Source organism: Tinamus guttatus, unplaced genomic scaffold (genome assembly GCF_059628265.1).
Source record: "Tinamus guttatus ecotype Peru unplaced genomic scaffold, ASM5962826v1 Tinamus_guttatus_pri_ptg000060l, whole genome shotgun sequence".
NCBI classification, from domain to species: domain Eukaryota; kingdom Metazoa; phylum Chordata; class Aves; order Tinamiformes; family Tinamidae; genus Tinamus; species Tinamus guttatus.
This window is the reverse complement of record NW_028288594.1, coordinates 10,754,635-10,775,342: the sequence shown is the minus strand read 5'-3', so window position 1 is coordinate 10,775,342 and position 20,708 is coordinate 10,754,635. Positions and strand designations below refer to the sequence as shown.

The window sequence follows — 20,708 nt, the reverse complement described above, 5'->3', positions numbered from 1 at the left end:
GGTGAGGCCTAAAATCAGGACTAGGTATAAACAGTCAGCAGTGGTGAGAAAAAAGAGAATTTGTGCCATTACAACTCTTGGCATGATGTGGAAATCATAAGTGAAGAATTTCTGCAGTCATGATGATGAAGCTGGAGCTTGGAAGGCAGCAAAGTTAAAGAAATGATGTGTGAGGAGGAAGCACTGGCTGCATGACCACGTGTGCCTGCTTGACAGCGTGTTAGCTGAGGGTGGAGTAGCTGCATATTGATTACAGACAGTCATGGGCAGTAAAGTCTCTCTGTATGTAGACTTAGAAGTCTCCAAGCTTCAGGCCAGCTGGTTGACCTCTGAAGCCTTGTAGCCAAAACAGGAGCTTAGTGATTAATTTCCTTGCAGCAGCAGAGTGCTGGCCCATGTCCATTAATGGTTGGAGCCGCACACAATGCGGTCAGGGCAAGTGGAAGCTAATGGACATCTAGGGCAACAATGAAATATGTCTTCCTTACGACTTCGCTAGAAAGTGATTCTTTTATCTGCAGTAAATGATGCTCTGCATCTAGCAGTGACAATAATGAAGCATCAGTGGGACTAAACCCTGCACAGACAGTAGTTTCTGTAATTTAGGAGCTGGCTTTCCACAGGACAACAAGAGAAGTATGCAAATACTCTGATTTTTAGGGTGAGTCTCTCATTACAGTGTCACTGTTGTACCCTGGTGCATCTCTCTAGTTTGCTGTATTTCTTTCCAGTTTCTGCCAAATATCGTATTTGAAACCCAAGACTTAGGCAGTTACAAGCGTGAAAAATTGCCTGTCTTTGTGACGATGCATCATGTTGGTCATGAATGTTTTGTGCAAAACTGCAGAATTTGTGACAGAGGGGGAACATCTGTGTGACAACGTCTGAGTTTGGTATTTTCCTTCTCTTTGAGCAGGAAGACAGGAGAAGCAAGACTTGGAAGTGCCCCTGAGTCTAGTTTCTTTAATACTTCTTCAGTTGTAATCCCCTTTTCCTCAGTGTCACGTAACAACTCAGGCTCAAATCTGAGTTTAGTCTGGAGTCTGGATCTCTCTAGTCTAGTCTCTCATTCTTGGCTCTCCAGGATGAGAGCCAAGGTGAAAGAAGTATGCTCCTTCTAGCTAGTTGCAAAACGAGGAATTCCTCTTTTTAGCACAAAAAAAGGCTTCTGTTTTCTCTGATCAAGAAACTGATACAGGAGTGTCTCCAGGATGGGAAGGCTTTTTGTTTATCTCCTGTAGATCTTCTGAAATCAGGGAAACAAATCCAATGTCCTCTTCTGCAGGAGGCACTGTGTCACTTGGTCTAACCTTTCCTGGTCTGGCTAGCATTTTAGACATGGGGATTATGACTTTGGTACCTGGGGTGAAGAGAGAGAACGTCTCATCCTTTGGCCTCAAAGCAATGGGGCTGTGATCAAGCTCACACATTTGTCTGAAACCTCCAAAAAGTTGTAATAGGTCTGGATGAAAACATACTTTCCCTTTTAGACATTCAAATGAAGGCATTTTTCAGAGCTGTAACTATTGCTGTGGAATTCCTGAAAATCAGAACCTGTTTCTGAGGTGTCCTGCGCTGGCCACGTGGAATATCCTTGTCTATCTGTTGCCCAGGTATTTTTCTGCTGTGTTTCATATCGGGCATTTCTTGTGCATGAGCCATCTAGGAGCAGTGTAATGCTGAAGTCATTTTTTGGCCTGATTTTAAATCCAGGAGTGGGAAAAGCCTGTAGTGCTAATACAGGCTAATCCTCAGGCCCATGTTTGGCTCCTTTTTGAAAGACGAGGGTAAGGTAAATCTTTTTCTGCTGGCAAAGAAAGAACCAGAGACAGCAAACCTTTGTACTGATGCTAAAATTGTTAGCCAGGAATATTAACCAACCTTCTGTAATTACTTTTTCCACTTGCAATATTTTGGTTTTCTGCCCTTCTTTAAGTGCAGGCTTCATAGCTTGCACAGGTTTGCAGTGTGTATGTAAGATTGAGAGCTTACATACTAAGCTGCAACAAGATGATGATTGATTATAAAATAAAGCATCTTTTGAAGTGGGTTTGAATAGTGCCTGCAAAACATTAGCACACAGGCATGACCAAGGCATCTGGGAGACTCTTAGGTGCCTTTCAGAGCAGTGCAAGACTACAGAGATTTTGGAGAACGGGTGTTTTAATGTCATCTGAGAAACTAGCTGTGTTTAATGTATTGATGAGTCCAATGGGGTCTCCTAGCAGTTGATGTCTTTGGATATTGTACTTTTTTATAGGCCCAAGTATGAATTCAAAAATTTATTTTTCAAGCTTGGAAATATTGATGCAGTCGTTTGCAGCTATTCTAATAGGATTTGGAGATTTGGGATTTGCTGAGGCAGTTGTTGCTGTTTTGACCTTTGCTGTTGGCTACAAGGAAGGAAAAAGTGATCTTCAGGGTGGAAGAGGCAACCATAGCTGGTGGCTTTGGATACCCAAAGAAAACAGCTGTATGGGCTCCTGTGTGGTGGACAGCTTCTCACATTATTAAAGCCACTGTGACTTTTGGGTCCAGTGTGTAAGAAGTTCCATTTTGTCTTGAAGACTTTCACCTTTCTTTCAGTGAGATCACTTCAGCTGAATGGTCTCCTGTTTCCCAGACCAAAAAAGTCCACTTTGCAAAATGAGCCAGAATGTACCGTGCTGGTAATTGACAGAGGATACGTGCAACCAAAGGTTTATTCCTACAGACTTACTTGCATTGCACGGATCATTCAGAAAAAAATCTTTCCCTTTAGGGGAAGGGAAAGAAATGCAAACTAGAGAAGTTGTTGTTATTAAACTGAAGTAAGGGTTAGATTTGTTGAAAGATCAGAAGGCTTTGGGCTGTGACTCCTATTTGCAGGCAAATAGCGCAGTGCCAGTCCCCATCACACACCAGGTGCATGCAGGGATGGAAAGAGCTGGGCTGCATCTCTGCTGCACGGTGGCCAAGGGAAGGCCCTGGCTCACTGTGGAACCTGGCTGTGCTGCCGTGTTGTTGAGGCAAACAGCTCTGTTTCTCGCCGTGTGCGCTGCGGCAGGATCCTTCTATGGTGTTTGACACACAGGGCCTCAGCCAGCCCAGCTTGGCATGAGCTGGTGGTCAGAGCAGTCAGCTCATGTAGGAGGAATGTGTTGCAGCGTTATGGTTTCAAAACATTTCCTTTTGGCTTCTATGTGTTCCACCCGCTCCCATTGCAGCGAACAGCTTGAATGTGCTTTCTTAGGCACAGATCTGCTTTTAGGGTTGATGCAAAGCTGGAAATGTAGGTAAGCTCCATGGGAGGGAAACATTTCTCATATAAATCTTACCCCTTTATTTAAAGGAAAAAAAAATCCATCCCTCTACATGCTGTCCATGCAGAAATGATCGTAATGTCTGTTCCTTCCAGGGGCAGTACTTCTTGTACTGTTCCTGACATCACATTGCTTTCACAGTGACCAGTCAAATAAGGCTCAGAAAGGCATATTTTTCTTTCCAAATACACTCATATTTCTCCCTTCAGAACTGGGTTGGCCAGTTGTGCATGGACCAGTGCAAGCATCCAATGTGAAAGCTCCACCTGTCCTACCCAGTGCCAGCTGTGTGCACCCCGATGTCCCTGGGGCTTGTGCAGAGTGGCCTAAGCATCTGTATGAGATGAGGGAAGAGAGGGCTGTCTGGGCGTTTGTTGTGGTTGCCAAGAAATGGCAGCCAGCCTAACTTGGAAGGGCCATCCCTTCCAGACAAGAGGGGTTTATCTGTTGGGAAGGGAAAGACAAAGCAGCTGCTAGATAAAATCCTTAGAGTGCATAGGTGGGTGCCTTGTGCATGCGTATGGCTTACCCAAACCCAGAGAACTCACTTCATGTGTTACAGCTCAAGCAGTTTTTATGACTGGGCTATAATGAAAAATGCTGACTGGGGATATTACAGCTCTTGCTGTTGCTTTGCGCTGCGTGCAGCAGCTCTGCAATTCCATGGAGCTGAGGAAACAAGGTCAGATTAAATGTGTGTGGAGGAATTTGGCAGGTCTCCTTTGACTATAAAAGCAGTTGAAATTCTTATTCTTGGATCTGGGTAGCGAAGGTCTGATGGACAGTCCACACAACATGTCAGGCCTGTTTAAATAACTGCACAGGAAAGAATGCTGGTAAGTACCAGATGGGCCCATGACATTTTGATTTCTTGCCAGGCATGGGTGGACATGTATATGCTATCCTCTTAATTAAGGATGGCAGGGACCCTCCTGCTAGAAGGATGTGTGGCTGGGAGCATGGACAGGGTGATGGGAGAAGGAGATGGACTGTCTCATGGTTTTGTTTTCATCCAGGAGAAGATCGGCTGGCGTAAAGAGGCATCTCACTTGCTGGTCTTCACGACAGATGATGTGCCCCACATAGCCCTGGACGGGAAGCTGGGTGGGCTGGTCCAGCCCCATGACGGCCAGTGCCACTTGAACGAAGCAAACGAGTACAGCGCGTCCAGCCAGCTGGTGAGGACGGCCCCGCGTTTCCTGGGGGACACTGGGCAGGGTGCTCGGAGACATCTGGTTGTCAAAAGAATTGATCCCCTGGGTTCTCTGGAGACCACAGCACCAGATTTCAGCAGCTTTTGACAACCACTCCCTCACAAGCAGGACTTTCCACCTGGTCCATCAGTTTGGAGATAAAACTCACCAATCCCTTCGGCCATTCCACCTTCAGTGAATGTTCTTGTGATGCTCAAAAATGAGGTCAGAGGCTTGCAAGTTTCTTCAGGATTCATTGCAAGTGAGGGAGCAAAACAGCTTTTAATCCTGCAGTGCATCAGATTCACATGCAAGAGCTGAGAAAACAAAATGTGTCACTTTTTTTAAATGCCCAATAAATGATCAGCTTCTCAGTGGGAAGGCTGAGTCTACCTGCTGATGTGGTGACAGCAACAACCACAATATGATGCTGATCTTATTCACAGCCTGTGAGCACAACAATTACATAGATCTTAATAATAAATAAACTAGCTCCTTTTTTGTTTAAATGAATGAGCATTTGTCTGCTGCTTAATTATCAAATTATTCTACAGAATGGTGCTTTATTAAGTAGATTTCAAGGACTGATAATGGTTTTTCTTTGTTTCTGAATGTACATCACCCCATAATGGGAGGTGTTCCTGGATTGCCTTATGACAGCAGGTTAGATTAGTTGGAGAAACCTCTTTTCTATGGGACTGCTCAATTGCAACAAACCTATTCACAGCCCATGTTCTGACTTGATGTTATGCTGTGAAACTGGTATGGGGGATATTGCTTTGACATTTCCATGTTTGCTTCTTGGAGGCTTAAAATCTGCAAGTAAAGTAAGCTTTTTATTTTATTTATTTTTTTTTTCTTCCTTCCCCTGAGGGCGACATTTCAGAAACAGCCTGGGGGTTTAAAGCCTCAGGCTGGTCTCTGGTTCATTTGTTGCTTGTGGTTTGCTAGAACAACATATTTCCCACATCCCCTCTCTATGAATTCTACAAAATTAAAGAGCTTATCTCTTTCTGGCTCTAGTATAAAGCAAGAGAAGACAATGCATCTTTCCACTCCTGCAAAAAGCAGTATTTTTCTACTATAGTTTTAGTTAGCGGCCTTATCTAGCATCCCTAAAGATAGCAGCTAGTGTATTACATGTGAACTTGCTGAGGGCAAAGTAGAAAGAAAAGAGAAAAAAAATCAGTTTTAAGTGTTGCTCTGAGTGTGGTATCACTCTCATGTTCTGGTGATAGGTGCAGCAGAGGTATTAAAGGAAGACAGATGTACAGAAATGTTTCTACAATTTCAGTTCTGATTGTGCTGGTACACTAGGGACTTTGTATTGCAGCGAAACATGATCTCTAGAATGAGCTTTTTTGTAGAAGAGCAATTACATTGATCTTTGCTTGTGTTACCCATCAGTCTTCTGGTCTATTTTTGCCTCTAGGATTATCCTTCCCTCGCGCTTCTTGGGGAGAAACTAGCGGAAAACAACATCCACCTTATTTTTGCTGTTACAAAAAGTCATTATGTCCTGTACAAGGTAAGTGCTGCTGAGCCACTCAGGCTGGAAAGACTTAAATGCTTCTTGAAAGCATCTTTCTGCTAGCGCTAGTGGGTTGGAAACATTCTTCCGTGCATGTGAGCAAGGCCACACATTGCAGGAAGGGCTGTCAAAGAGAAGTTTTTTCCCAAGATAAACTCACCAGTTTTCTCTCCCTGCTAACTTGTAGGGTGTTGTTATTTCAGTGAAAAGCACTAAAGCCTCTTAAAGTAAATAGATACATGTTAGCGAGCATGTGAATACCTAAAATAGACTCTAGTTTAATCTTGATTTTAGGAGTGCTGCCAGCCGTGCAGCATATGAGAGAGCAGAAACCTGTTCAGCCCATTCTGCAGTGACTTAATCCCATTACCTAAGTGTGCACAGTGTTTCTGCCCAGCTGTGTTTTTCCATCATTGAGTCCAGAGCCCGAACGCGCCAAACACAGCTTGAGCTCCCTCGCCATCCTCCTCCTTCTCTCCAAAAGGAAAAGATTACCTGAACCACAAACAGTCAACTGCACTAGCAGGGTTTGCTTCTCTGAATCTGATACCTCTGCAGAAGAGGATTTTGTTAAAAGAAAATAGATAAGAGGGAATTTTTGAACCAGAAAACTCTCAGAAGCGTTCCCTTCCAGCTTTCAAATCTCTATACTGCAAAACTTGACCAAAACAAGCAGAAACGTTGCTAAGGTCAAAATCCTAATGCTAACCCATGGAGAGCTGAAAAGTTTAGCTCATTCTCCACACCCTCTTCTGTGGAAGTTAATATATCAGTGAGAGTGAGACTGATGCAAGTCCAGCCTTGCTTCCTGGGTTGCCAGCTGCCTTGAATGCAGATTAAACCTGTGCTTAGTGACATGTGGCCCATCTGGCAGAGGAACTGGGCTAATGGGAGCCACATTAGTCCAGCTCCCTTGGCTATGAGTTCTGTTGAGCATTAGATGTTATTTAATGTTTAGAAACACTTTCCTTTCAAAAGCTCCACTTCAAAATGAACAAAGTTGTATCACGTACGTTGACAGATAATGAGGCACAATGTGCCTTGTGTCCTGGGCAGGCAGTGGGTCAGTGCTGCAAGGGTGGATCTCAGAACACACTTCATCCTTACATTCTCTGTGTGAATCTCAGTGTGTTTTCTATTTTTCTTTTTAAGAATTTTACAGCATTAATTCCTGGAACAACGGTAGAGATTTTACACAAAGACTCCAAGAACATCATCGAGCTGATAGTCAAGGCCTACAATGTAAGTTGTGCTCTAATATTACAGCAGCTGTGTTGTAAAAGGCCAAGACCTTGGCTAGCTCTGCTCTCCCTTGTGTGCTCCACCCAGAGTTGGCTACCTCTCCTCTGGTCCTTCATACTGTGGGTCACCAACAGGCTTGGTGCATCCACCTCTGGGGAGGGAAAGGAGGTTGCTCGTCATATCTAGGATGACGCTGGTGTTTGGGCTGATTTTGTGCTCTGTCTGCCTCAAGTGCTTCCTTGGGCCCTTGCTGGTGTGGGAGTGGAGTGTTTCACAGGTCCTTTCTGCGTCAACCACTTCAGTAGCTGGATGAAGTGGAAAAGGGGAACCGAGATGCCCAAGGACGTCTGCAGCAAAGCACAGATTTGCCCCATGTGTCTCGTGCAGAATTGCCCTCTAAATACAATCCTGATGTAAAACACACCTCCACAGAGCGGGCTAATGTTGTCTTTTCTATTTAAAATCCAGAGTCCTCTCAAGGCCTGACTTGGCTCCAGCTAAGGTAGCTTCCCTGCGATGGTCTGTGCAGCACGAATCAATTTGTAGCCCTCTGACAGTTGATATTAGCATGTGTTTTGGCATCCCAAAAGGTCACTGACTACAGAGCTTGCCAGTGTAACCTCTCCTGGTTGCTGGGACTCCCAGAGGAGCATGGCAGAAAGCAAAAGCATCTGCAGTTGTACTGCTAACCTGATATTATTGCCTTTCCCTCTCTGTGAAGACCAGGAAAGCAGATTGGCTAAAAGCAGCTAAACAGAATATTAGTTGGCTAGTTACCAACACTTCTATAGTCCTTTCACTGAATTTTTATGGTTCAGTTCCTCATGCCCCTGGAAGGATGTTGGTGTGTGTTTGTTGGTATGTGAGGCTTAAGCATGCATGGAAATTTATCTTGAAAGTACTTTGTTCTACGTGTGATTCTTTGTAGCTAAATTGAAGTGCTGCACTTTAATGAATTGGTCAACAGATACGCTCTACATACATGCAACTTATGGCCCTAATAGTTCTGCTTATACTTTTAGTGGCTGCAAGGGCTGCTTCTTGGTATAGCGATGATGATTAGTGCAAGGGAGTGAGGAAGGGCTTCTTTGGCAGAGTTTATAAACTCAAAGTCCAGCTAGGATTATGCTGTGCTTTACATGACGTGTAATGTTCATCGTTCCTCTCCCTGCAGTTCCCCATATTTAGCGCAGCATTTGAGAAGACCTCTTCCAAAATCTCTGTTCTGAGGTTAGCCAGATAATGAGGTGCTGAGGATGCCATGAGGGCCCTGTTCTCTCAGCTTGTCCCCCTGAGGAAGGATGGTCTTGTAGCGAACATCCATTTCTTTCCTTGGTCAAATCTTTTAGCTACATTTTGCACATGGTCATAGAGACATCACTTAAAAAGCTCTTTTTACTTCAGTGTCCTGTCCATAACATACTGTCGTGCCTTCATTTATTACCTTCCAAACTTTCTCAAATAAGTTTGACCTGACAAAATCTCTTTGAGATCTGATGGCCTGCTCACTGAGGGAAAAGTCACCAGGATGCTGAGACCAAGACGTTCAACTGAAGGAGTTGTGGGATGAACTTCTGCTAAAATTGGAGTTGGTTTTCTGTCTGTTCAGACAGAACCTAGGGACAGTGTGTCCTGGTTGCCACCCCAACATCTACTGGAGCCTGGCAGCCCTGGACTCTGCAACAGGCATCCTGGAAACCTGGCATATGCTTGTTCAATTGCTCTGGGTAGCTCTTCCACCACGCCCTACCATCCCTCACCCCTGAAATATAGAAAATTCTCTCTGAGAAAGAAGTCTGAAATTTTAATTTCCCAAATTAGAAGGAAAAGTTTTTCTCACACATTGGAAAATCTGAGCTTGGGGTGACAGTGACTCATGCTGTGTGGCCCAGACTCTGCCTCTCCAGTGCTCTAGCCATCTTTCTGATCCTCTTGCCTACTTTTCTCCACTGAGGCTCTAAATCCATGGATTTACACTGATGTCTAAATCAGATTTGCTCAGGGCACATGAATTCCAATATCGCTTTTCCTTATCTTTATCTTTCATCTCACTTTCTCCTCCCTGTCCAGCTGCATGTCACATGCTTGATGTATTATCACCTATGTTTTTTATGAGGGGCCTGAAGAAAAACAAATATATGTATATCTTCTATAGCAACTCTGTCCTGACTACAATAAAACCCTTCTGCCTTCTCCAAGTCTTGATGTATCTGTACAATGGACAGGTTCTGGAAAGGTCTGCAGGGCTAGTTCTAGGCTGGCACAGTCTGCAGCAGGTTTTCTGCCCAAATAGGCAGGGTGGATTTGGATGGAAGGGAGCTAACTGAATGCTGTTTGTAAACTCATTTTCCTAAACCTGCTCCAGAAGGATCTCAAACATGTTTCTTCTGTTATAACACAAGTGAGTTCTGCTTGGCAGATGGCTGTTGGCCTTTGTGTCAGGTGTCCCTGCAGCCACTGTTGGCTTAGGGTTTCCTTGGGGCAAAAAGGAACAGTTGTGGTTGAAGGTGGCATAGAGAAAGGAGTTGTTCCCCATTTCCCCACAGAGTTGACAGGCTTAGTTGAAAGTTTTAAATACTATGAAAACCAGTACTATAAAACTAAAGGGTCTAGGTTTTGCCCATGGTTCTTCCCTGGTTCCAGAAACCACATGAGAGTTTCTTCTACAGAAACTAGTAACTCCTAAAATTTTTAGATTACAGGTAGGTAAATGTTTTTCAGAAATGCTTGCTGGTAGATATCTGGGGAAACAGAGGCAGGGAGTCCTCATTGCAGTGATTACTCAGTGATATTTGAAATCAGAGCTGACAATGAAACCAGGATAAGACCAGGACCCACAGCCTCAGCCTAGTGTCAACCTAGTTATGTTTTGTACTCCTACCAGATGAGGTTCCCAGTGCTGTTCTCAAGGGTTTGGCTGATGTTTATATGTGCAGGAAGACAGATATGGGACATGCTTTAATCTATTAGATGCGCTAGCTCACGGAATAGACTGAGCGGTTTTCTGTATTTTGAAGAAAGTGCAGGATATGTCTCTGCAATTGCATATTTAGTGCTTGATTGACTCTGATTTTACACAACATAGCAGCAGACACTTCCTTACCCTGTAGTGGTGGCTGGGTACTGTAGAAGATATTTCTGCATAATACTACCAAGTGACTAATAATAGTTTTAATAGGTTAATAAGGAATCCTGGTATCCATATAAGAATGACCCATGCAAAGTCATATTGAAGCTGAGCACACCTAGTGTATTGTCTTCAATAGTGCCCCAAAACACACACTCTGGAGAACAATATAAGAAATGTGGCTGGAAAAAGTGTTTCCTTTCCTACCATGCCTCTGCAGCTTCAAGTGACTGCTTATAATGCTGATAGATAAATATTGAGACACTTCTCCAGTCTGTTTAATAGACTTGGGGACTTGATGAACTGATAAGCCAGTGTATTTCCATTGCAGGTAATTAACCTTCCTTTTAGGTTAAAGTTGTCTGAAGTTTGTCCAGATTAAAAAGAAGAGATAGTGTTTCTGTGTGACATCTCCATTATAATTCCAGTGTGATAAATACTGGGAAGAGCAGTGGATGCATGTGTCGTGTTCAGCTTTACTGGGATATACTGCGTTCAGCCTACAAGCAGTAGAGATGCCAGATATATAGTCTAAAATGTGAACCTATGAACCTGCAGCCCAGGCCCCAGACAGGAAATGGTTTCCTGAAGTGCAGCATAAATATGGGAAATTACTACTTTTCCTCAAGGGTTGTGTAGATTTGCCTTGTCGAAATCCATTTATTTCCTGTTCATTTCCAAAAGCTTTGGCTCTTTGCTAGTATCATTCCTCATTATGAACACTGGCTTTCTCACTGTACTGGCTAGCAAGAGGTCTGAATTAGCATTTTTCCTCACTCTGGACACTTCAGTGAGAGGAGAGAGAAGCAGGAAAGGGATGGAGCAGCAAGTTAGGTTGGAAAAGAAATGTGTTTATGCAAAAAGAAACCCTCCCTTCTGGAAACTTTAGTTGTCTTTGGACACCACTCCCAAAATATCAATTCCAGCCATTGAGAGAATTGAGCAAAACAACTTTATTCTGAATTAACGTCTATAAACAAAGTTCCACTTTGTTTTGTTTTGACTCAAGCCTAGGTTTTGCAGTAGAATGGAGCGATGAGAAGCAGAAGTGCAGAGACTCCCCAAACCTTACTGAAGAAAATGAGGGGGAAAAAGGGGGGAAAGCTGTTTTTCATCTTGTTTCATAAACACAGGGACTTTTTCTCTTCTACCCTCTCTCTATAAAAATTTCCATGGGAAATCTAATGACTTTGAGACATCTAAAAAGATGTATTTTGTCTGGCCCTCTTTAAGAGGAGAAAATGTTTCTCTTAACTAGTTCTGTCATGGCAAGAAGCTGGAATAGAGTGGTTGATCCAGTCATTCAGCCTTATTGAAGTTTTACACCTTCTTTATGCAGTATAAAAGGCATCATAGGCTAGAGGCCAGTAGAGAATCAGTCTTTGCATTTCTGTAACAGGCCTTTTTACATGAAAGGGGTGCGGATGTTAACACCAGGTGTTCTCCTTCAATTCAGAGATAAAGCAAGGGCTCCATTTGTAGCCAGTAATGTTTTTTTTTCTCTTTGCACATATCTCTTCAGATCTGGCTGTATGGGTCACCATGACTGTCATGGAGTCCATGAACTGTCCACACATTTGTCAGTCCACTTCTGTGATGTACTGTGTATGGACATGATACTACTCTTGGTCTGTCATAACCCTTTCTCTGCCACAGACCCTGTTACTCAAGTGTTCACAAGGAGGAGACTGTTCTGAGATGAACATGTGGGTACTGATGCTTGAATAGGTGACTGTCCATAATCCTAATTACGCGGATCAAAAACATCCTGATAGAATCAAAAACAAATGCCCGTTTGTCAGCACAGGTATCTCCCTCGCTATAGAGGCAAAGACATAATAACCAAATGAAGACATCAGAGAAAAGACTTGAAACAGAAAAATGTGCAGGAGAAATCTGTCTGCCTTTAGTAACCTGATGTCTGTCGTCTTTATTTTGTTTCTAGAGTATTCGGTCTAAAGTAGAACTTACTGTTTGGGACAGTCCTGAGGATGTTGGCCTGACCTTCACTGCCACGTGTCAAGATGGTTTGTCATATCCTGGTCTCAGGAAGTGTGGGGATCTCAAAATAGGCGATACGGTAAGTCTGGGTTTCTGTATATCCCCCAGGGAGGCTGTCACATGTGGGTGATTTTGTAGGAGGGAACTCCCCTCTTGGTGCCTTCCTTTACTAGCAACGTTCTCCTTTCAGTACTACCCTCAAAATTGTGCTGCCCTAGTATAGAAATGCACTAAAAACAGCTCTGCTGAAAGTGACTCTGCATGAAACAGATCAATCCAAGGGAAACAGATCAATCCAAGGGAAACAGATCAATCCAAGGGAAACAGATCAATCCAGTAGCCCAGAAAAGGAATACAAATGCCTTTCTTAAACACTTAATACAGTATAATAACAATATCTTTTCCTGAGGCTCAGTAATTTATGTCTTTCTCACCTGTGATCCCTTCTTGCGATGGTTTCCTATTCTTTCCCTGGGCCACTACTTATTCCAGACTTTCTTGTCGTTGTTTGAGAATCTGAGTAAACAGGTTATGTTCAATTTCTGAGGTATTGACCAAAAAAAAAGTTCAGAAATCTTGCAACCACTCAGTCATTTATTTAACTCATAGAGTTATTAGATGGCAACTCAGAAATAATGATGTAATCTGTTCTCTGTGTGTGAGGGTTTTTTTATTTGTTTGTTTTTTAAACAAATAAACAAAAAAACAACAGGGAAGTTAAACTTTCCTCATTCAAATGGATATTGATACATAAAAATGAGTGGCTGGAGTCACTTCCAGCACTGAGTCTGCCTGATGCAGGGGGTCTGTTGGTGGGTGCATCCCCGGGAGACAGCAGGTTCTGCAATTCAGCCTCTCCTGGGGAGATCACTGCCCTTTCCCACTAGGAAGGACCTGTCTTGGTTCCTGTCTAGTCTGCCATAACCTAAAGAGAAAAGTACCCTCTTTTCAGATAAGTTCTCATGATAGAGTAGCTCTACTGGGTTTGAGCCTATCTTGCCTGCAAAACAGGGAGCCCTGTTGACATCTGGCACAAATTGGCACCGATCCACTGAGGTCAGTGGAGCCAGCTGAGACTAGCTGAGCGCCCAAGCCCCCATCTCTTGCTATGTGCAAGAAGGTGCACATGAGTGCAAGCACAGGAGTCTGCTTGTTTTAAGATAACTAAGTTCTTGGGTTTAAAAACATATTCTATTCTCTAAGCACTCAAGCATATAAAATTAGTTTGGAAGGTGAAACAAACAGGAGCTGAATCTTTACCTCGCTATGGCAGGTCTAACACAATGCGTAGTGTCAACAAGGGAGGTGGCAATTTTAGCCGACTTTATTGGATTGGTCAGTAAAATCAATTTCTGGAGCTGTGCCACGGTAGTCTTGTACCCTGCTTTTTTCCCACAGAAAAGCCAGAGCTCCCAGTGTATCAGAATTCGCTGGTGGTTGACCTTGGGCTCTCAGGTGCAAAGGCTGCTACAGCATCTTTAGCTGGTGCTGTAGAAGGGGTTTGGTGTGTGTGCCTCTAACCATGCTCAGCATGGGCCCAGCTGGGTGAGCAACATGGGTCCCAGCAGTGGGGGGTGGAAGCAGGTCCCTCACGGTGGGCTTGACTTTCCTGTGAAGGAGGATCCTGCTTGTGGTCAGCACACACTCATCAGAGAGGTCTAGAAAGCTCTGTGCTTCTCAACCTGATGCCATCCAAGCACCACATCTGGCCTTTTTTTGGTGTTGTTTTTCTGCCTCCCCACCGTGCTCTTACGTTGCTGCTTGTCACCTTCTGCATTTATTCCTGGCTTTCCTGCCGTCACTGTCCTGCAGACTTCTTCCTGTCTCCATTTCTCTCCTGGCCTCGCCATCGCTGCTTCTCCACAGCCCAGTGCTGGAAGCGCTCTGCTGCCTGCAGCATCCCTCCCAGCAGCCAGTCTGCCCCACGCATCAGGTCTGTTATGTGCGACTCACATGGAAACTGTATGTCAAAGAAATCCCTTGTCCCTTATCCCAGGAGAGGTGGTTATATGCTGTGCTTTCTTCAGGGTTAAGTGTAATAACCCTCCTGCAAGGAGCTCACTAACAGAGGTAATTTGATCATTAACTCAACAGAGGTAGTGACACCTGCTTTCTAAATGAGTGGTGGGTATTTTTTGGGCAAATGGCTGATGCTGCTTATGTTTTCTTTGGTATGTGGATAGTGTGCCTGGGCTAGGTACCTGTCTCAGTTCAGCTTCCTGCACTGGATGGGCAGATGTGACACACGATCACAGGCCTCCTGGAGCAGGAGGTTTCCCACTCCAGTTAAATGTTCATGGCTCCCCAGTTCCACAGGGATCAAGATTTGACTCCTGAGAACCGTTAGGAACGTGTTTTCAAAGAGGATAATGCTGGCACCAGATCCTAATCTGCCATGGTTTAGTCTGAGGTGTAGGTGGCAATCCAAGGAAGGGAGCAGGATGACACTGATCGCCTTCACTTGCTCTGATCTCACTAGCCTCTGTAATTTGAGTGTTTTGTCTAATTGATTCCAGCCTCAGAAACAGGAGGGAATCAAGAGGGCTGTGATGCTGGGGCAGCCACCGAGCTGCCATCTGCACATTGCCATTTGGCACACAGGAGCAGAGCAGCCTGCGGGATTGCTCAGGGCCACCCCAAAGCATCTGGAAATTAAAAATAATTTCCTCTTGATGTCTAAGGGGGGTTTATTTAGAGGTTTGGAATATGGCTAATCTCTGCCATAACAAAACAGCTTCCACCGGGAGCGTCTCCCAGCTCTTCCCCCCTGCCCGTTTGCAGGGGATATAGGGCAGTGCTTGGTGTTGACTGGTGACATGGTCGCTTTTGGCAGCGTGAGGCAGCTTCAGCCAGCCTCAGGAGCCACATGAAACAGCAAGGTTAAACGAGGGGCCAAGCGAATGGTTGTCAGATGTTCTTGATTTTTCCCAGGGAGGAAATAACTGTCACTAAATATGAGCATCAGAAAATGAGAGATGTCTAAGCCGAACCAGAAGATGTGCTGAAGTGAAAGCCCTGTGAAGCCTATCTCAACAAAAATGTCTATCAGAGTATCAAAAAAGGCCTGTTAATAGAGTGCTGAAAGCTTAGGTCTGTATGAATATGTACATTTCTATATGCAGATTAACCTTCCCACAGAGCCTTCTAAATTGTTGTTCTTTTAGGCACCAGAAGTCATTATGTCACATTCATTAGACCTGTGGCTATGTTTAGTTTCAGCAAATATTTTTCATTTTGGATGTCATGAAACCCTGACTATTTGCTGGATATTTGTCCTGATTCTTTCATGCTTGTGGTGACTTCAACCACTAACCAAAACACTTCTTTTGTGGATAGTTTATTTAAAAAAAAAAAAAAAAAAAAGGGCACTGTATGAGATCAACAGGTGAAATTCGTTAGTGTCAGTTTTGATTTTAAAAGTTGCATTGCAAACAATATTACACCATGTTGTTCAAACATCTTAATGGGAAGCTGAGGCATTTTATAAACACCACAGAGTACACAGCCTACAGTAGAACACAGGGTAAATCAGCACAGCTCTGTCTTCAGCTGACTTTTTTGGACAAAGATCAAGCTGTAGCGTTCAAAGATCAAGTCCACAGTTTCAGGTCTGGAGCTGCATCCCTGCATTCATTTCTTCTTAAAAGGAAGAAATAGAGATTTTTTTTTCCAGAAAAATGTCAATGAAATATTCCTTACATTAATTTTTAGTTTGCTGGGGGAAGACTGAAAAATAGGGTGCAGTTGAATGAATCTTACGTACGAATGCAGTAAATGATCTTGGGTTTGGGAAAGAAGCCATGAGTGAGGTGCCAGTGGTGAAGCATATGGGAAGAGGAATACTGGGGACAGGTCACTGTGAGCCCTCTGAAGGCTGGAAAAGGGACACCCATCAGCAAGGTGACAAACTAGGGCATTGTCGAGAAGACCTGACCAGAAGGAGTTTTGGTATGAGGAGCTGAAAGAAGGTTAAAGAAGTTAAGAATGACTTTTTAGGCAATAGCTGGAAGTGGCAAAGCCACAAATCAGTAAGAGCAAAGAAGGAGCAGTGGAGCTGATGGAGACAACGTGTCTCTAAAGCAGATGAGGCTAAAACATGCTTATACTTGGAGAAGCAGTGGGAAATAAGAGGGGGGAAGAGTAAGGGGAAGGAAAGGAAATTGGAGCAGGACAGATTGGCGTCTCTGGGGTAAGCAGAGGAGCAAGAGGTGGAAAAGAAGGAAGAGAAAGTTGCAGGAAGAAAGGCAGAAGAGGAAGTAAAAACTGCAGGAAAGAGGTCACAGCATTTTGTCAGTGTCTGCTCAGAAGGAACTGGAAAGGTCCAGTAGGCACTTTGCAGGGAGGCACTAAAGGGGATGTCAGGGGTGTCCAGGGATGACAAAGCTTCTGTGGTCGATGATGCAGAGCCTGTCTGACCTAGCAAAAACCTTCCCCTCAGCCTGGAGTGGACCACTGGGGCTATACTTACTTAACAGAAAACAAAACTAAAAAGATGGCTGGCTGTGCTTTCTTAACATTTCCCTGTTTGTTTTTCATTTTGTTTTGTTTTTTCTTCCCCTCTGTCTTACGTCATTGGCTGAGATGAAACATCAGGCTTATTCCTGTGCTCTTTCTGTTTGGATCACGTGGTGTTCTGGTTTCCCTTGTTTATACAAACACGACAAAAATGGATTTAAGGATGCCTCAACCCCTAAGTATGTCATGGGCAGTTTTCTGTATGTTGACCTGCCTATATCTTTGTTAGTTCCCAGATTGTTTCAGATGCTTTTTTCACACTTGGGATAGAAAGTTGGTGTGCTCAGGGTGGCACTCCACAATGGAGTCACTCCATGGCTTTCATCAACACACTTGCAGTTTCCTCCTTCCTTTGCTTACCAGCCTTGCTTGCTTGCTGGTGAGCCTGTGGCCTTGCTGAGGACTAGTGACAGTGGCAGACATGGTCAGCCCTTGTCTGAGATGTTCTTCCCAGTGTAGGTGAAGGGCCTAGAAGGACCTCTGCTGGGCTTTTGCTTGGTGCTTTCTGGAATACAAAAAAAAGCCTGAACCTCAACTTCCTGAAGCTCTGCAGACTTTCATCTTTTATACATGATTTGTGTCATGGCAAAGCTGAGACAACCACTGACCATCAAGATCCACCTGCCATCCAGGGAAGTGTGTTGCCACTGTAGATAAGTGACAGAGCTCAGGACAGTTGGGGCATCCTCTCCAAGGCCTTCCCTGCAGGGCTATGCTGTCCCTTGAGCCCCCGTGAGCAACTTGAGTGACATTAACTTCTCTTCACTTACATCTCAACTTTCCCCTTCAGGTTTCCTTTGAGGTGGCAGTAGAAGCACGAAGCTGTCCCGCTGAGGACACCTCCCACGTGTTCACCATCAAGCCTGCTGGGTTTCGGGACACGCTGGAGGTCGTGGTGACCTACAACTGTATTTGTGGGTGCACCAGCAGGGCCGAGCGGGAGAGCAGCAAGTGCAGCGGGAACGGGACCTACTCCTGCGGGCTGTGCGAGTGCGACACGGGCTACCTGGGCGCCAAGTGCGAGTGTGAGGAGGGCGCCAACGGGAACACGTACCACAACATGTGCCGGGAGGTGGAAGGCAAGCCCATCTGCAGCGGGAGAGGGGAGTGCAGCTGCAACCAGTGCATCTGCTACGAGAGCGAGTTCGGAAACATCTACGGGTCCTTCTGCGAGTGCGATGACTTCTCGTGTGCCCGCTACAAGGGTGTCCTCTGCTCAGGTAGGCACCTTCCAACCCTTTCTGCCCTCCTCTGTTGCACATAACCCAACCAAACGAGCAGACTGAGAAGTCTAACTCAATGATTTTGAGCTCGGTTTGGATAACCACATGCATTTCTTCTACTCTGAAGTCTAGTCTTAGGAAAGAGTAAACCTTCACAGGCTTTAATTCTCCGAAGCTTTTTGTGACTTATTAGATTGATTTCTTCTACAAGTGCTATCCATCCCTACACAGATAGAAATAATCTTTATTAAAGATTAAACCCTTGGAGTAATCCACGGATGCAGCACAGGTGAAAGGAAAGGCTGTTTGTTTTATTACACTGTATTAAAAATTGTGTTACTTATTGGAGAACTTTCACTGAATATTCCTGGAGATCTATCATGTATAGTCTTTCTATGCACTGATAAAGATGCTGCATGTCCATTTTTGCTTAAACTAGGTTGAAAAATATTTAGTAGTGTTTACTAATATAGCTTTACTTCCTCATTCTGAGGTCACATAATTTACCTTGCACATATGGTCTGGATTAGTCCTTGGACATAATTTGTTCAGCTAGAACAGAGGAAAACATTATTCCTCAAAACTTGTCTTTTTTCAAACAAGCAAAATACTTCCTAAACTGAAAAACTTGGACAAAATTTCCAAAACCATGTCCAGTTTTGTTAAGGCTGTCTTGCCTCTAGCATAAGCCTGCACAATAGCTACTTTCTACTTGTTTTCTGGGAAAGCAGAGGTTTTTCTCCCCCATTTATTTTATAATGCAGTTTCCTGCGAGTTGGATAGCAGATAATGGACGAACATTTGTCTGTAAACTTCTAGTTGTTTGAGGCTATCATGTTATTAGCTGAGTAGAAGCTGGTTTTGCTCATTTTCCTCAAGAGTAGCTAGTAGAGCTTTTGCACAGTCTACAAGTGAGGCAGGTGTCCACCCACACAATCTTTTAGCAGCAATTGGAAATGGAGTCCTGGGGATTCCTCTGCAACAGAGGAAGTTGTTTATCAGCTTCTCTGTGGGCTCTTCAAGACCTGGAGAATTAGTAGCTAACTCTAAAGATGCAGGAATGAGGAGGGGAAAAAAAAAGGCTATTTTCATAGAATCACAGAATGCTTAAGGTTGGAACAGACCTCTAGAGGTCATCTAGTCCAACCCCCCTGCACACACAGGGTCACCTAGAGTGTGTTTCAGGTAAGTGGGGAAAATTAAAGCCAACTGTACATGTAAATGGGGACAATATTGTCTGGGAATTCTCCATATGACTATGTCTTCATAGCATCATTCCACTGAAGAGATGGGTTGGCTCTGTTTGCTGGCAGAGAGTGATGCTAAAGAGAGATTGGAAGCTACTGATATGGCATCTGATACCACAAGAGGAGGACCCACCTGTATAACTCCTTACTTGAATTTCCTTTCACAGAGTGCCCCATTTCTACCAACCTGCAGCAAAATAATTTTTGTAGTTGTTATTGTACGTGCTTTCTTTGTGGAGGACTTCTGATGAAGACTAGAATAGTTCTTTTGGGATTGGAGAGAGTTTTAAACATATTTAAAAGTTCTTTTTACAGCTTTAAAAGAAAAATAAGAATAGGCTGAGCCTTATCTTTGCTGCAGGATAGGATAAAGTCTAGCAAGCCTGTGTGGAGTGGTGTTATTCTTGCTATGCTCCCTGGTATTTCTATTGTTTTGTTTTTGTTTTAGCACTCAACTTGCTGGAATTTAAATCTGAGCTGTTGCAAGTGCTCTGCCAATGACATAACATCTAAAGCCAGTTTTGTCAGTCTGTGGGGCTTGGCATTTCTCCAGCATGTAGGGAGCATCTGAGGACCTAGACCTTGCACCGCAGGGCTGTGTCCTGCTGCATGCAGAGGTCTGGCACAGAGTGCCCAGCACAGCCCCAACCAATGGCAGTTTCATATTGTATAAAGAAACAGAATCGCTTGTATAAGTGTGCTCTCTCCTACCTACAAAACGGTGCAAAACCTGTGTTTTTAACTAGGGACTGGGTTTCTCAATCTATCAGCATAGTACAGATGCTTCAGCAGCAGTGGAGTTTGTCACATGTGTTCAGGAGCCCATCTGGGGCCACTGCATGGAGGTAACTCTTCTGTTCATACAATGTGCAGAAAGTACTTCCCCCATGTGCCTTCTGTCACTTCTTCCCCCAATATCTGTCTCTGGATCACCCTGTCTTCCTGACACACACCCAAGTGAGTGCAGCTCTTGCTGAGTCCCTTCACTGTGGGATTGTGTCAGCAAGGTTTGGCCAAATGCAGAACTGAAACAGCAGCTTGGATGGAACTGTTATTTTGCTGGCAGACCACTGTTTTGCTCCTTGTTCTGGAATTGCCTAGCTTGTAGGCCTGTAAGGGGAACTCATTAGGGCTATAAAGGATTTTTATATGCTCTATGGAGTTGTCTTTTACTTTAGAAGATGCTTTGTGCCTCTGGTGAGTTTCTGGTGACCATATTTCAAACACTTTTCAGACCAACCTGAGTTGAAGCACAGTGGGTCTCTGTCCCCTCTTAAATGCCTTTTCATGTACCAAGCTGCTGCGTAAGACACCACCACAAACATGT

General features: G+C 44.2%; 1 protein-coding gene across 1 annotated transcript in view; it reads left to right on the top strand.

The window, feature by feature from the left end:
* Positions 1–20,708, top strand: part of ITGB5 (integrin subunit beta 5) — a 65,579-nt gene that overhangs the window by 25,629 nt on the left and 19,242 nt on the right. Inside the window, exons 6-10 of the mRNA XM_088519577.1 lie at positions 4,319–4,480; positions 5,928–6,023; positions 7,179–7,268; positions 12,341–12,475; positions 17,702–18,131. Of these exons, the coding sequence (XP_088375703.1) occupies positions 4,319–4,480; positions 5,928–6,023; positions 7,179–7,268; positions 12,341–12,475; positions 17,702–18,131 (913 nt within the window). The remainder of the gene's footprint in view (positions 1–4,318; positions 4,481–5,927; positions 6,024–7,178; positions 7,269–12,340; positions 12,476–17,701; positions 18,132–20,708) is intronic.